Source organism: Podarcis melisellensis (assembly GCF_964234715.1).
Source record: "Podarcis melisellensis genome assembly, chromosome: 2".
Classification (NCBI taxonomy): Eukaryota; Metazoa; Chordata; class Lepidosauria; order Squamata; family Lacertidae; genus Podarcis; species Podarcis melisellensis.
Genome location: NC_138529.1, coordinates 120,579,535 through 120,593,643, shown reverse-complemented (window position 1 = coordinate 120,593,643; position 14,109 = coordinate 120,579,535). Strand labels below are relative to the sequence as shown.

At 45.8% G+C, this 14,109-nt stretch overlaps 1 protein-coding gene across 1 annotated transcript; it reads left to right on the top strand.

The window, feature by feature from the left end:
- Positions 1 to 4,766: 4,766 nt before the first annotated feature.
- On the top strand, positions 4,767 to 13,935 carry LOC309361422 (vomeronasal type-2 receptor 26-like; the record flags this gene model as incomplete). The annotated part of the gene is made up of 5 exons (XM_081896374.1): positions 4,767 to 5,168; positions 5,627 to 6,415; positions 10,350 to 10,577; positions 10,916 to 11,042; positions 12,626 to 13,935. The coding sequence occupies 5 exons, from the start codon at positions 4,767 to 4,769 to the stop codon at positions 13,537 to 13,539; spliced, it is 2,460 nt and encodes an 819-aa protein (XP_081752500.1). The 3' UTR covers positions 13,540 to 13,935.
- Between the last annotated feature and the right edge of the window lie 174 nt (positions 13,936 to 14,109).

The following is a 14,109-nucleotide window of genomic DNA, read 5'->3' as shown; positions in this document are numbered from 1 at the left end:
TTTCTACAACATCCGATGGGGCTTCCGCAGCTTCTGGTTGGCTGCAGGAGTTTCCTGCAGCCAATCAGAAGCCGTGCTTTGGTTTATGAATGTTTTGGAAGTTGAATGGACTTCCGGAACGGATTCCGATTGACTTCTGAGGTACAACTGTGTTCTGGAAGCCGCCCAGAGTGGCTGGGGCAACCCAGTCAGATGGGTAGGGACAAATAATAAAATCACCACCACAACCGCCATCATCTTATGGTGGTTCTCCACTAAAGGTCAGACCAATCTCACCTTTCCCCTCCCTGACCCTTCTCAGAATCTGTGTTTCCACCAACATGTTTCCCTCCAACTTTGCAGCTGCTCCTAGAGCCACACGGAGAATCCATGAAAGTACAGAGCTGTTAATTATAATTAAAAGTAAATAAATCACAGTTATTTGTTACTCTTCTTCTGGTCAAAACTTCACTTGGATACAAATCACAGTAATATCAGAAATGAGGCAGCGTGACGCAACTCCATTTCACGTGCCAGAAATGCCTACTGCACATTGAGACCTTGGGCTGTGATTTGGGGCAGGCAGGGACTCTGCCAGTGGGAAGGTTTCATTCCATTCCTCTCTTGTAATGTCACTGGGGCATGGATAATAAGTCATTGAAATAATGGTGGAAGGTGGATGATTTTGGAAGATTTCCTGGTTAAAGGTCCAGCCTGCCCCCCTCTGACCTATTGCAATATTATATGGGGGAAGTTGGGAGGCGGGATTCCTGCCCCCCAACCAGTTCCACAACTGAACCCACCCAGTAAGTCCAGGAGGCTGCAGAGGTGATACATCCCATGCTAGTTATCAAAATTGTAGTGATTTATTTTCCATCGCCTTGCCAATGCTCAAGGGCATTCCCAAAGATCACAATTTAGAGCAATAACAGAAACATCGGAATCGACAGCAAGGAGGTGAAACTTCTTGCAGCAACAACCCTGCGGCATAAATACCACTGAGAGCCTTGGGTGACAATTAGGAAGGGGTGGGGAGCAGGGGGCTGAGTCAGGTTTGGACCTCCTATGTGGCGCTGTAGCCATGACTAGATTCCCTCTGTGATTCATTGCAGTCTCAGCCTTGCCCGAGGGTCTTGGCTGCTTTTAAGAGCATGGGGAGCAGCCCCAGAGGCAGCAGCTGTGGCAGGTATATCCAGATTGTGCTGATGGTGATACTCTTTCCCCGGACAACCTGTGAGATGCCGGTGGCAAAATGCCCCTTGAATTTCATAAACAACCAGACAGACCCTTTGAATTATTACAGAGCAGCAGACTACATCATTAGTGGGGTTGTATCTGCCACCAATGTCATTCTACTCCCGATCAAGTTCTCCAAGACTCCCTCTACGAGATATTACCCGTAAGTAATTAAGGGGCGTAAGTAATTGCAGGGACGCGGGTGGTGCTGTGGTCTAAACCACTGAGCCTCTTAGGCTTGCTGATGAGAAGGTCTGCAGTTCGAATCCCTGCGATGGGGTGAGCTCCCGTTGCTTGGTCCCTGCTCCTGCCAACCTAGCAGTTCGAAAGCACGTCAAGTGCAAGTAGATAAATAGGTACCGCTCCGGCAGGAAGGTAAATGGCGTTTCCGTGCACTGCTCTGATTCACCAGAAGCAGCTTAGTCATGCTGGCCACATGACCTGGAAGCTGTGCGCCAGCTCCCTTGGCCAATAAAGCGAGATGAGCGCCGCAACCCCAGAGTCATCCACGACTGGACTTAACGGTCAGGGGTACCTTTACCTTTAATTAAGGGGCAGTGGTGGATTTGTTGCAATTCCTGCTGATTCTGATTTCGTATGTCCCAATTGTGCCCCAGTCTCTCTCTTTCTCTGGTCCTATGAACAATATCTCCTCTTTTGGCAGAAAGTTTATTATTATTATTATTATTATTATTATTATTATTATTATTAGGATTTATATATCACCCTATGCCCACAGGTCTCAGGGCGGTTCACAGGTTAAAATCAGAATATACTAAAACCACAAAATACCTATCATAGAATCATAGAATCATATCATATCATAGAATCATAGAGTTGGAAGAGACCACAAGGGCCATCGAGTCCAACCCCCTGCCAAGCAGGAAATACCATCAGAGCACTCCTAAATCAAAATATCATCATCATCATCATCATCGTTACTTTTACTTAAATTTCTATGCCCAGCCTTCGCCTGAAGGTCTCAGGTGGTTCACAGCTTTAAAAAACACCACACAAAAATTAAAAATTGTAAAAATTGCACAGCAAGGGGTTGGAATTTTTCATTTCGCAGAATGCCTTTATTACCTCACAAGACCACCACGTAGGATAAAAGGTGCCTTCTTTCTCTTTACATTTCCAACAGATATTTGTACCTGCCTTATGCAATTTTCCTAACTTACTGGGAGTCAAATACCATCTGTACATCATTTTCATATAGTTTTCTTTCAGTGTACAACACGCCGAGAATTTCAAATCAGTTTTCCATAACCTTTCCGAATCTGAAAGTTGGATATTGCGTCCCAAATCCCTTACTCGGTGTATCATTACAGATTTAACTTGTTCATCCTTTGTATGTCATTCCAAAAGCAATTCATACATTTTCAACAGTATTTTTTATTATTATTTTCTAACAGATCTTTTTCAAATCCTGAGGTCTCATGACTGAAACCCCTCTTTTTATCTGTCTTGAAAATATCATTTAATTGATGAAATTGTCGCCAATCAGTTAATAAATCTCTTATCTCTTCAAAATCCTTCAAACTTTTTCAAAATTTGCTGGCATTCTCTGTATTTTGTATATATTTGTATTTTGATGTTTTGAATGTTGGCTGCAAGCAGCTTTGGGCACAGCTCGTTGTGGGAAAATGACATATAAACATGGCGTTTTTATCAGCCGGAACTTGCTGGAACTCAGTCACGGCTCCTCTCAGGTGGGTGCCATTGCCATTATAAGATAATGAGGTGACTAATTCATGGTGACTAATGACACCTCTTTTTCTAGAAAAATAGAAGTAAACTCAATCGATCAATCAAACTCATATGGCATACAATATATGTCGCTTCACTGACTGGTGTTGTCATTGAATAATAATGATGATGATGATGATATATGATTTATACCCCTCCCAGCTGGCTGGGTTTCCCCTGGTGAACTTTTGAAGTGCTTTTGCCTGTTGCACAGCTTAGCAGAGTATAGCGGAGTACTGCAGCGTTTCTTAGGCAACTCTTGAGATTTCCCAGGCAGGACGACGATCAGGAACAAAGCTGACGACTAGCAACTTGATTCTTGTAGTTTATTATATACAGCAGTAAACATACAAGTCTATCTACAAGTTACTACTTCTTCACTCTCAGCAACTCCTCAACACTAACCAAATCAATACTCACCGACACTAACCATTCTAACAAGCAGTGTCATAAGTCATGCTGCCTATCTGAGGGACCTCAGCCAATCACAGAGCTGTTGCTGGGTCTCCTTATCTCTAGGCAGATTCCTTTCATGCTCTGTCTTCCCAGGCTGTGAAGACACTAATTGCTAACTTGCAAATCTGCATGTAAACAATAGATTCCAACACCGCCAGCCACTCTAGGTGGCTTCCAGCAAAATATTAAAATACAATAATTCATCAAATATTAAAAGCTTCCCTTCCTTCAGATGTCTTCTAAAATTTAGGTAGTTGTTTATTTCCTTGACGTCTGATGGGAGGGTATTCCACAGGGTGGGTGCCACCACCGAGAAGGCCCTCTGCCTGGTTCCGTGTAACTTCACTTCTCGCAGTGAGGGAACTGCCAGAAGTCCCTCGGAGCTGGACCTCAGTGTCCGGGCTGAACGATGGGGGTGGAGACACTCCTTCAGGTATACTGGGCCAAGGCCATTTAGGGCTTTAAAGATCAGCACCAACACTTTGAATTTTGCCCAGAAATGTACTGGGAGCCAATGTAGGTCTTATGTGTTATGTGGTCTCGGCGGCCGCTCCCAGTTACCAGTCTAGCTGCCGCATTCTGGATTAGTTGTAGTTGCCAGGTCACCTTCAAAGGTAGCTCCATGTAGAGTGCATTGCAGTAGTCCAAGTGGGAGATAACTAGAGCATGCACTACTCTGGCAAGACAGTCTGCAGGCAGGTAGGGTCTCAACCTGTGTACCAGATCAGAATTGACCTGCGCCTCCATGGGTAACTGTGAGCCCAGAATGACTCCCAGGCTGCACATCTGGTCCTTCAGGGGCACCGTTATCCTGTTCAGGACCAGGGAGTCCTCCATACCAGCCCACCTCCTGTCCCTCCAAAACAGGATTGTCAGGATTCAACCTCAACCTGTTAGCCACCATCCATCCTCCAACCGCCTCCAGATACTCACACAGGAAATTTACCGCCTTCACTGGTTCCGATTTAAAAGAGAGGTAGAGCTGTGTATCATCCGCACATTGGTGAACACTCAGCCCAACCCTCCTGATGATCTACATATTCTTCTTCATGCTCAGGCTATGAACTAAAACATTAAGTTTGCTGGAGAGCCAGGCTGCTGCTGACCTAGTTGCTGGAGTTTATTGGCCAGTGACGTTACCATGGATGAATGCAGATGTATCATTTTGACATCAGTGTATGATGTTACCAGTGGCGTAGCGTGGGTTGTCAGCACCCGGGGCAAGGCAAGTAATTTGCACCCCCTAACCCGTGGATTTGCACCCCCTAACCCTAACCCCCAGATGTTGCGCCCAGTGCGGCCGGCCCCCCTGCACCCCCCCACGCTACGCCACTGGATGTCACAGAATGAGCTTCAAACCCCAGCAAAGTGAGAGACAGTTAAGAGCCAGGCTGAATGCTGTGGGCATTCATCTACCTGGATGGTCGTTAAACGTGGGACACAAATTTTGTTGCAGGTTATCAAATGTGCAGTTCAGGCAGCTCCTGCCCTTCATATTTGCCACTCAGAGAGTCAGCAGGGATCCTGGGCTCCTGCTCAACGTCACTCTGGGCTACAACATCTACGAAAACTACTTTGATGCAAGGACGACTTATGATGCTACAATAGACCTTCTCTCTACTGGGCAAGCAAACATCCCAAACTACTGCTGCGGAAGGCGGAATAACCTCTTGGCTGTCCTCGAAGGGGCTGACTCTGAAATCTCTGGCCAGATTTCAAATATGTTGAGCATCTACAAAACCCCACAGGTAGGAAATGGGAAGTGTGGCTGGTACACTGATACCTTGGTTCCTGAACAGCTTAGTTGACAAACAAACGCAGCAAAACCGGAAGTAAGTGTTCCGGTTTGAGAACGTTTTTCGGAAGCCGTACTTCCATTTTGGCTGCTGCCATTGTTTCTGGGGCCAATCATCCAATCAGAAGCCACACCTTGGTTTGCAAACGTTTTGGAAGTCGAATGGACTTCCAGAATGGATTGAGCAGATTATGTACTGACATCCTGTATTTCTTTGTATTGCTAAGGTTGCTTTTTTAAAAGGTATAACCACATGTGAAGTAGATGTTAATGCATAGTCTAGGATTTTGATTGCAAAATCACACACACACAATAAATGACAACAGCCATTTCAATAGCTGGCTGTGATATTTTAGGTTTGCAAACACCTCGGCTTTATCCTGAGATTCAAAACCTTCCTTTTCTCCACAGGTCAGCTACGATTTTGTTTCTCCTGCTCTGAAAGACAAATCTCAGCTCCCTTTTGTCTACAGGATGGTCCCAAGCGCTGAGACCAAATACTTGGGCATTGCCAAACTTCTGCAGCATTTTGGGTGGAGGTGGGTTGGCCTCGTCGTTCCAGAAAATGACAACGGAGAGAGGCTCATGAGGACTTTGACAGAAGTGCTGGCGAGGGAAGGGATCTGCGTGGCCTTCTCAGAAAAAATCCCAGCACTCGTTTTGTACAGAAACATTTCCCCCATGATTGCGTTCCTCGTGCAGAGGCAAGTCAACGTCGCCATTTTCTCTGGGGACTCTCAATCTGTTTTCGGTTTAGCTTACGTCATATTCCGGGCTGTGAGGAGCAAGCTGCCCACAGCAGGTAAAGTTTGGATCATGACGGCTTTGCAGGACATCAACCTGAGCGCTCTTTACCGCATGTTTGATATGCAAAACATCCACACTTCATTGGCCTTCCTAATGCAGTTCAAAAAGGGGACGAGGTATGAAAACGTCAAACCGCGGTTCGATAAGAAAGGATTTCGTTGCTTTCATTTGAAGCATGCGTTGACGGCGAGAGGTCAAATGAGATGCGTCGAGAAGAAGGAGAGCATTTATCAGGAGGTCGATGGAGACAGCTTGACCCTGGATAGCTACACGATTTACAGTTTGGTCCAGGCTCTGGTGCTTGCCTTAAGGGCTACATTTGCATCCAGATCCCGGAGGATGGTGAGGGGAGGTGGAAGTGACTTGGTCTTCCAAAGGGTACAGCCATGGCAGGTATTCTTTTCTCCTTCACTGCTAATATTATTGCCAGTTCATTTAATACCTTGAGTCTATGGGAGCCAGTGTGGTGTAGTGGTGAAGAGCGGTAGTCACGTAATCTGGGGAACCGGGTTCGCGTCTCCGCTCCTCCACATGCAGCTGCTGGGTGACCTTGGGCCAGTCACACTTCTCTGAAGTCTCTCAGCCCCACTCACCTCACAGAGTGTTTGTTGTGGGGGAGGAAGGGAAAGGAGAATGTCAGCCACTTTGAGACTCCTTTGGGTAGTGATAAAGCGGGATATCAAATCCAAACTACTGCTCCTCCTCTTCCTCCTCCTCCTCCTGCTCCTCCTCTTCTTCTTCTTCCATTTGTGTTTCTCACAAGTTAGGTTGTCTGCCTTTCTTTAGCATCATTTAGCAGCTATATAGGGTTTTCTATAGGGTTTTCAATGTTTAATGTTTTATGTTTTTGTATATGCTGGAAACTGCGCAGAGTGGCTGGGACAACTCAGACAGATGGGCAGGGTGCAAATAATAAAAATGTTGTTGTTGTTATTGTCAGTTTTCATTTCTTAGTGCAGAAAGTATTGATCTGATGTGTAGTGATCTTTCCTATTCTAATTCCTTCAAGAGGTTTCTGGAAGCTTCTCTGTATGAAAGAAGCTTCGTGATTGTTTGGGTTCTACCTTCAGAGAATCTGAGTATAGCTGGCTTGAACTGGTTTTCTTATCTCTTCCAATTAAGGTCATGTTGACTATAAATATGGGCCAGAAGGAGCCTGGGTCTTACTTTCCCTTTCTGTCTCTCTTCCTCCTGGTGTGATGTTCTGTACATTGTATGCTTAGTGTTAAGGTTTAGTCTTGTTATAAGTTTATAAGTTTTTGTAAGTGCTGCAACCGGATTTTTATGGACTGAGCCAGTCCTGAATGTATTGGATTTGTGACCATTATGCTCATTTCCCTTCAGTAGCAAGTAAAAGCTCTGCTGAATGAAGTACAATTGCCTCTGATCTATTTTTTTGGGAGTTCTGCTACGTGTTTCTTTCCCAGAAGAGGAAGGGCAACAGTTGTTGTTGCTCATGAAACCTCATGAAAACCTCATGAAAATTCTTCAGCAATTTAGTGTGAATTTCTTCTAATCAACACATTTTTTTGTATGCGCTTTTGATTAATGTACACATATTTGGAAGCAAGTGCTCCTAAAACAACATGCTGTATGCTATTTTCATGGATATGACACATTTCCCCCTAATATACAAATGTTCGTGAATGTTGTTTGGTTGGAAGAACCGCATTGCAAAATTGGGCTTAGTGCAGATTTGGAAGGCTGGCTCTGCTCCGGTTCTCTTATTGTTTTGGAACGTGCAAATTTGATAAATTCAGCTTTGATCACAAGGTGAGTGACCAAAGTTCATCCAATGAGCATCATTTCCTCCTTTGTTGTTGTTGTTTAGTCGTTTAGTCGTGTCCGACTCTTCGTGACCCCATGGACCAGAGCACGCCAGGTACTCCTGTCTTCCACTGCCTCCCGCAGTTTGGTCAAACTCATGCTGGTAGCTTCGAGAACACTATCCAACCATCTCATCCTCTGTCGCCCCCTTCTCCTTGTGCCCTCCATCTTTCCCAACATCAGGGTCTTTTCCAGGGAGTCTTCTCTTCTCATGAGGCGGCCAAAGTACTGGAGCCTCAGCTTCACGATCTGTCCTTCCAGTGAGCACTCAGGGCTGATTTCCTTAAGAATGGATACGTTTGATCTTCTTGCAGTCCATGGGACTCTCAAGAGTCTCCTCCAGCACCATAATTCAAAAGCATCAATCCTTCGGCAATCAGCCTTCTTTATGGTCCAGCTCTCACTTCCATACATCACTACTGGGAAAACCATAAAGGTAAAGGTAAAGGTACCCCTGCCCATACGGGCCAGTCTTGACAGATTCTAGGGTTGTGCGCTCATCTCGCTCAAGAGGCCGGGAGCCAGCGCTGTCCGAAGACACTTCCGGGTCACATGGTCAGCGTGACGAAGCTGCTCTGGCAAGCCAGCACCAGCGCAGCACACAGAGACGCCATTTACCTTCCCGCTATAAAGCAGTACCTATTTATCTACTTGCAGTTAGGGGTGCTTTCGAACTGCTAGGTGGGCAGGAGCTGGGACCGAACGACGGGAGCTCACCCCGCCGTGGGGATTCGAACCGCCGACCATACGATCAGCAACTCCTAGGCACTAAGGTTTTACCCACAGCGCCACCCGCGTCCCCTGGGAAAACCATAGCTTTTACTATATGGACCTTTGTTGGCAAAGTGATGTCTCTACTTTTTAAGATGCTGTCTAGGTTTGTCATTGCTTTTCTCCCAAGCAGCAGGCGTCTTTTAATTTTGTGGCTGCTGTCATTTCCTCCTTAGCTGTGGTCATTGGACCTCATAGGGCAGGAGGCAGGGGGGTAAATGACAGGCGTAGTCAAATGAATGTTTCGTCCCCATCCTCTTCCTTGATGAGTTCTACGAATGCAACATTCCAAAGAGGAGGAAGCTGACAGGCAATGCCAGCCATTGGATTGGTTAAAAGTAAGGAGGTGGGCAGGGAGCCTGGCTGAAACTTGGTGGGCTGGAGCCCCATTTGCCCTAACTTACCAGCTTCCATTGCTGTCTGCGGGACTGCGTTCCAAAGCCTGCCCCTTGGATGCTTGGCTGGACCAAAGAGTTCTCGCCAGTACACTCTGCCCTTCTCTGTGTGATGGCAAGGGCCATGGCCGCGCTGGGAGAGTCAGGACAGACAAAAGAAAGCACTCCTTCATGCAACAAATAGTTAGAATCATAGAATCATAGAGTTGGAAGAGACCACAAGGGCCATCGAGTCCAACCCCCTGCCAAGCAGGAAACAGTTAATCTATGGAACTCACTCCCACAGAAGGCAGTGATGGCGACCAATTGGAATGGCTTCAAAAGAAAAATAGACGAATCCACAGAGAAGCCTATCAATGGCTATTAAGCCACAATGACCCTGTTGTTCTCCTAAATACCTGCTGCGGAGAGCATTGCAGGTGCGCTCCGGTCCTGTTTGTGAGGAGAATCAGAGCTTACAGGGTTAAACTGTTATGTACTGAAGTTCTCACCCTGGGCCAGCAGGGGGATACTGTAGATAGTTATGCAAATAAGGGATCGAAAGTGACGTTCAGTGATTGGATAGTTTTAGAAAGTTGTTACAGTGACGTTGTACTGGAGCTCTATATAAGCAGGCTGACTGAACCCTTCAGTTCAGTTCTGTCCCGGCTTGTGAATAAACAAGAGCTGTTTGAAGAATCGCTGTGTTGTCTGATATGTTCGCCACAACTTAACATAAACAGCTCAGAGTAAGCGTCCTGCCCAATGGGGAGTAGTTTCCCTCATCTGAGAATCTGTTCTTTGTGTTCAGTCTCCTTTCGGTTTTGACTGAGATGGGAGACAAGATGCCGTCTCCGGAGTTTCTGATTTATTGCTGCTGTACATAATAAAGCTTCTTAGATTAGTGAAGAAGCTGCGTACAGACTCTCTTTTCCTGCATGCTCAAACACAAAGCACATGGTGTGCCTACACTCTGCTATGGTCCAGAGAAGCTGAGCAGTGGCAGTGGAAGCGTGCCGGACCTCATTACTTCACACTGTTTGTGGGTTTCCGACAGGCTTGGTTTGGCCAATGGGAGAACAGGATGCTGGGCTGTTCATATTCTAGGACAGTGTTTCCCAAACTTGGGTCTCCAGCTGTTGTTGGACTACAACACCCATCATCCCTAGCTCGCAGGACCAGTGGTTATGGATGATGGGCATTGTAGTCCAAAAGCTGCTGGAGACCCAAGTTTGGGAAACGCTGTTCCAGAACATGCTTGCTTATCTATGCTCAGAAATTTGGAGGTCCAACAAGGCAGGTTTGCAATATCCGACTTCCATTTCTAAATGCTGCTGTTTTCTTTGCCATAATAGCTTCACCCTTTCCTGAGAAACTTCCACTTTGACAATACTTCCGTAAACGGGCTGCACTTGGATGAGAACGGACACCTGGCAGCTGCCTTCGATGTTGTGAACGTGTTAGTGCTCCCCAATAAATCAATTGAGAAAGTGAAGGTTGGGAGTGCAGAGAGGCACAACCCCTCAACAATAACGTTTGCTATAGATCCAGATGCCATTGTGTGGCCTGGGTGGTGTAACCAGGTGAGGCCTACTTAATTTTCTTTCTTTTTTTACTAGAAACTCAAAGCCAACAAGTGAAGGGGACAATGACAGACACAATAGTGTCCCTATTTCCCAGGGACAGTCCTGGATTTACAGAAGCCATCCCGGTTTCTGATTTGTTTAAAATTTTAAATTTTAAATTTTAAATTTTTTAAAATAATTTTAAATAATTTTAAATTTTAAATAATTTTAAATTTTAAATAATTTTAAATAATTTTAAATTTTAAATAATTTTAAATTTTAAATAATTTTAAATTTTAAATAATTTTAAATTTTAAATTCACTTTCTCCACCCACTTCCTTCCTTTTATGAACAGACCCCGCCTCATTCAAGGTGCAGCGAAAGCTGTCGCCAGGGATACACCAAGGTAATTCATGAAGGCCAACCCTTTTGCTGCTACAGTTGCTCACGGTGCATGAAAGGGACAATCTCTGCTCTGGAAGGTAAGAGGGCAGACCTTGGAGCAGGCAAAGAAAAGGAATTTATATGTCAGTGCCAGTGTTCCTTAGAAACAGTTTCTACCCCAATGCGATTTTGGTTTTAAACACATTGTAAGGAGTCTGTACGGGAGTATATTGTATTTAATAATGGGGTATCAGAGTTTTTAGGGGCTAACCAGGCTGGGATAGCTGGGATAGCTGGCTTGTTGGTTTTTGAATGTCAGTTTCATTGTTCTGTATGGGACAATGACAATACAGATTATTGTATCGTATCGTATGTACAAACTGATGGGGTCGGGATGCCTCCTTCTGCCTGTTGAAGTGAGGTTGGACGGCTATCTGCCAGAGGTTCTTTAGCTGTGGTTTCTGCATTGCCGGGATGTGACTCAATTGATACCTGCGTCCCTTCCAACTCTACAGTTATGAAGGAATGGGTTTCCCAAACCCCAAAACTGACTGTGCAGGCAGTTTTTAAACTGCACCAAAATCCCCATTTCTCCTTAGCTAAATGCATAAACTTTAGCCGTTGAGCAAATGCAAAACAAGAACACAGCTCTCTCCCTTATCAGTTTGACATCAAGACTGGCCTTGACTTTACCAGTAGAACATACACAGACATATCTTATGTCCTGACCACAAATGACGCAGAGACCCAAGTCTGGGACTAACGTCAGAGCATGTTCTCGGAAGTAGTGACCTCTTGCTCCAAGATAGGAGTAGGAACAGGAATAACCTTTTATGGTCAGGAGTGCAGGAAGGAAATCCCTTTTATGGTTAAGAGTGCCGGAGCAGGAACATATGTGATGTCAACCTGTGTACGTACGCCGACGTGGTTGGGCTCCTAGGGGAGGAGTGAGAGGGTGCCTGGAGGATATATAAACTGCATGAAACCTGTCATTTCTTTGTACTTGCTGTGGACTCACCACGCAGGTGCCTTCTGCTATCCGGAGAGCAGAATAAACTCTTTCTTTGAAACAACCTCGGTGTCATTTTGACTTCCTTCCTCCTGTCCCTGAGCAACGCAGACCCAATCGGTGAACTCCAGTAAGGCTACAGTTATATGAATCTATTATTCTAACTCCTAAAGGTAAAGGTACCCCTGCCCGTACGGGCCAGTCTTGACAGACTCTGGGGTTGTGCGCCCATCTCACTTAAGAGGCCAGGGGCCAGCGCTGTCCGGAGACACTTCCGGGTCACGTGGCCAGCGTGACATCACTGCTCTGGCGAGCCAGAGCCGCACACGGAAACGCCGTTTACCTTCCCGCTGGTAAGCGGTCCCTATTTATCTACTTGCACCCGGAGGTGCTTTCGAACTGCTAGGTTGGCAGGCGCTGGGACCGAGCAGCGGGAGCGCACCCCGCCGCAGGGATTCGAACCGCCGACCTTTCAATCGGCAAGTCCTAGGTGCTGAGGCTTTAACCCACAGCGCCCCTGCGTCTAACTCCTACTGGACACTAAATGGCTCGTCACATCTTTTCACTCCTTCTCCTGTTGCATGTAGGACTTCGTAATATAATAGAATGTAATACAGAACAGAGATAATAGTGATATATGAATGATGCTGAACTCACTGTTTTTCTTTTCAGATGCAGACCACTGCACCAAATGTCCAGAAGATCAGCATCCAAACAAAGATCAAGATCAATGTGTCCCTAAGATTATCACCTTCCTGTCCTATGAAGAGTCTTTGGGGACCCTCCTGACCTCCTTCACCCTGTTCTTGTCCTTAACCACAGGGATTGTGTTAGGAATCTTCATTAAATTCCTAGACACTCCCATAGTCAAAGCAAACAACCGGGACCTCACCTATATCCTTCTTGTCTCCCTCCTGTTTTCCTTTTTGTCCTCCTTCCTGTTCATTGGGCGGCCAAGGAAGATGACCTGCCTTCTCCGACAATCTGCCTTCAGTGTCATCTTCTCAGTTGCCGTCTCTTCCATTTTGGCCAAAACCATCACAGTGGTCTTGGCTTTCCTAGCCACAAAGCCAGGGAACAGGGTGAGGAGATGGCTGGGGAAGAGTCTTGCCAACTCCATTGTCATTTCCTGTTCCACTGTCCAAGTTCTCATCTGCACCATCTGGCTTGGAATGTTTCCACCATTCCCAGATTCCGACATGCACTCCCAGCCTGGAGAGATCACCCTGCAGTGCAATGAAGGGTCTGTTGCCATGTTTTACATTGCCCTTGGCTACATGGGCTTCCTGGCTGCCATCAGCTTCACAGTAGCTTTTTTTGCCAGGAATCTGCCTGGGGCCTTCAATGAAGCCAAGCTGATCACCTTCAGCATGCTGGTCTTCTGCAGTGTTTGGGTTTCCTTTGTGCCCACCTACCTGAGCACAAAGGGGAAATACATGGTGGCTGTGCAGGTCTTCTCCATCTTTGCTTCCAGTGCTGGGCTCCTGGGCTGCATCTTCATGCCCAAATGCTACATTATTGTATTCAGACCTGAACTGAATACAAAAGAGCATCTAATGATGCAAACATCTGACAATAGGAACTAGAAATGGAGACCAGTTCTATCCCCACTGATATCTAGACTAGAACCATAGCTTCTGACAAGGCCAAATCTTTATCTAGGATGGTTCCAAGACGTTATTCCTTTTGTGAAATTAACAAGGCTGTGGTGTAGGGTCTCCTCTGCAGTGGCTCCAGTGTTATGGAATTTCTTCTGCAAGGAGGTCCACTAGAACTCAATGTTCCAGTGAATCTATTAAAACCTGCCTCATACAAAAGCTCCTTCCACACTCCGTGCATTTATATGGTTTCTCCCCTGTGTGGATTCTGCAATGACTATTTAATTCTGATGTGTCTAAATGTGTGTTTTTAAAAATATTTTTATTAAGAATTTAAACAAAACATACTATCTTCAAACATATCATCCTTGATTTCCCCCCACTTCTCCCCATAAAATGACCCACCCTCCCCTCCCCCCCAACTTCCCTCAGCTCCAATCTCTGATTTCTCTACAAATGCATGTTACAGAATTGTATGAATCCTTAATTTATCTGACTGGTTATTGTCAATAAAAAGTTTGTGAGTGCTTATTCAAAACCTGCCAAGGAGTCCGATTC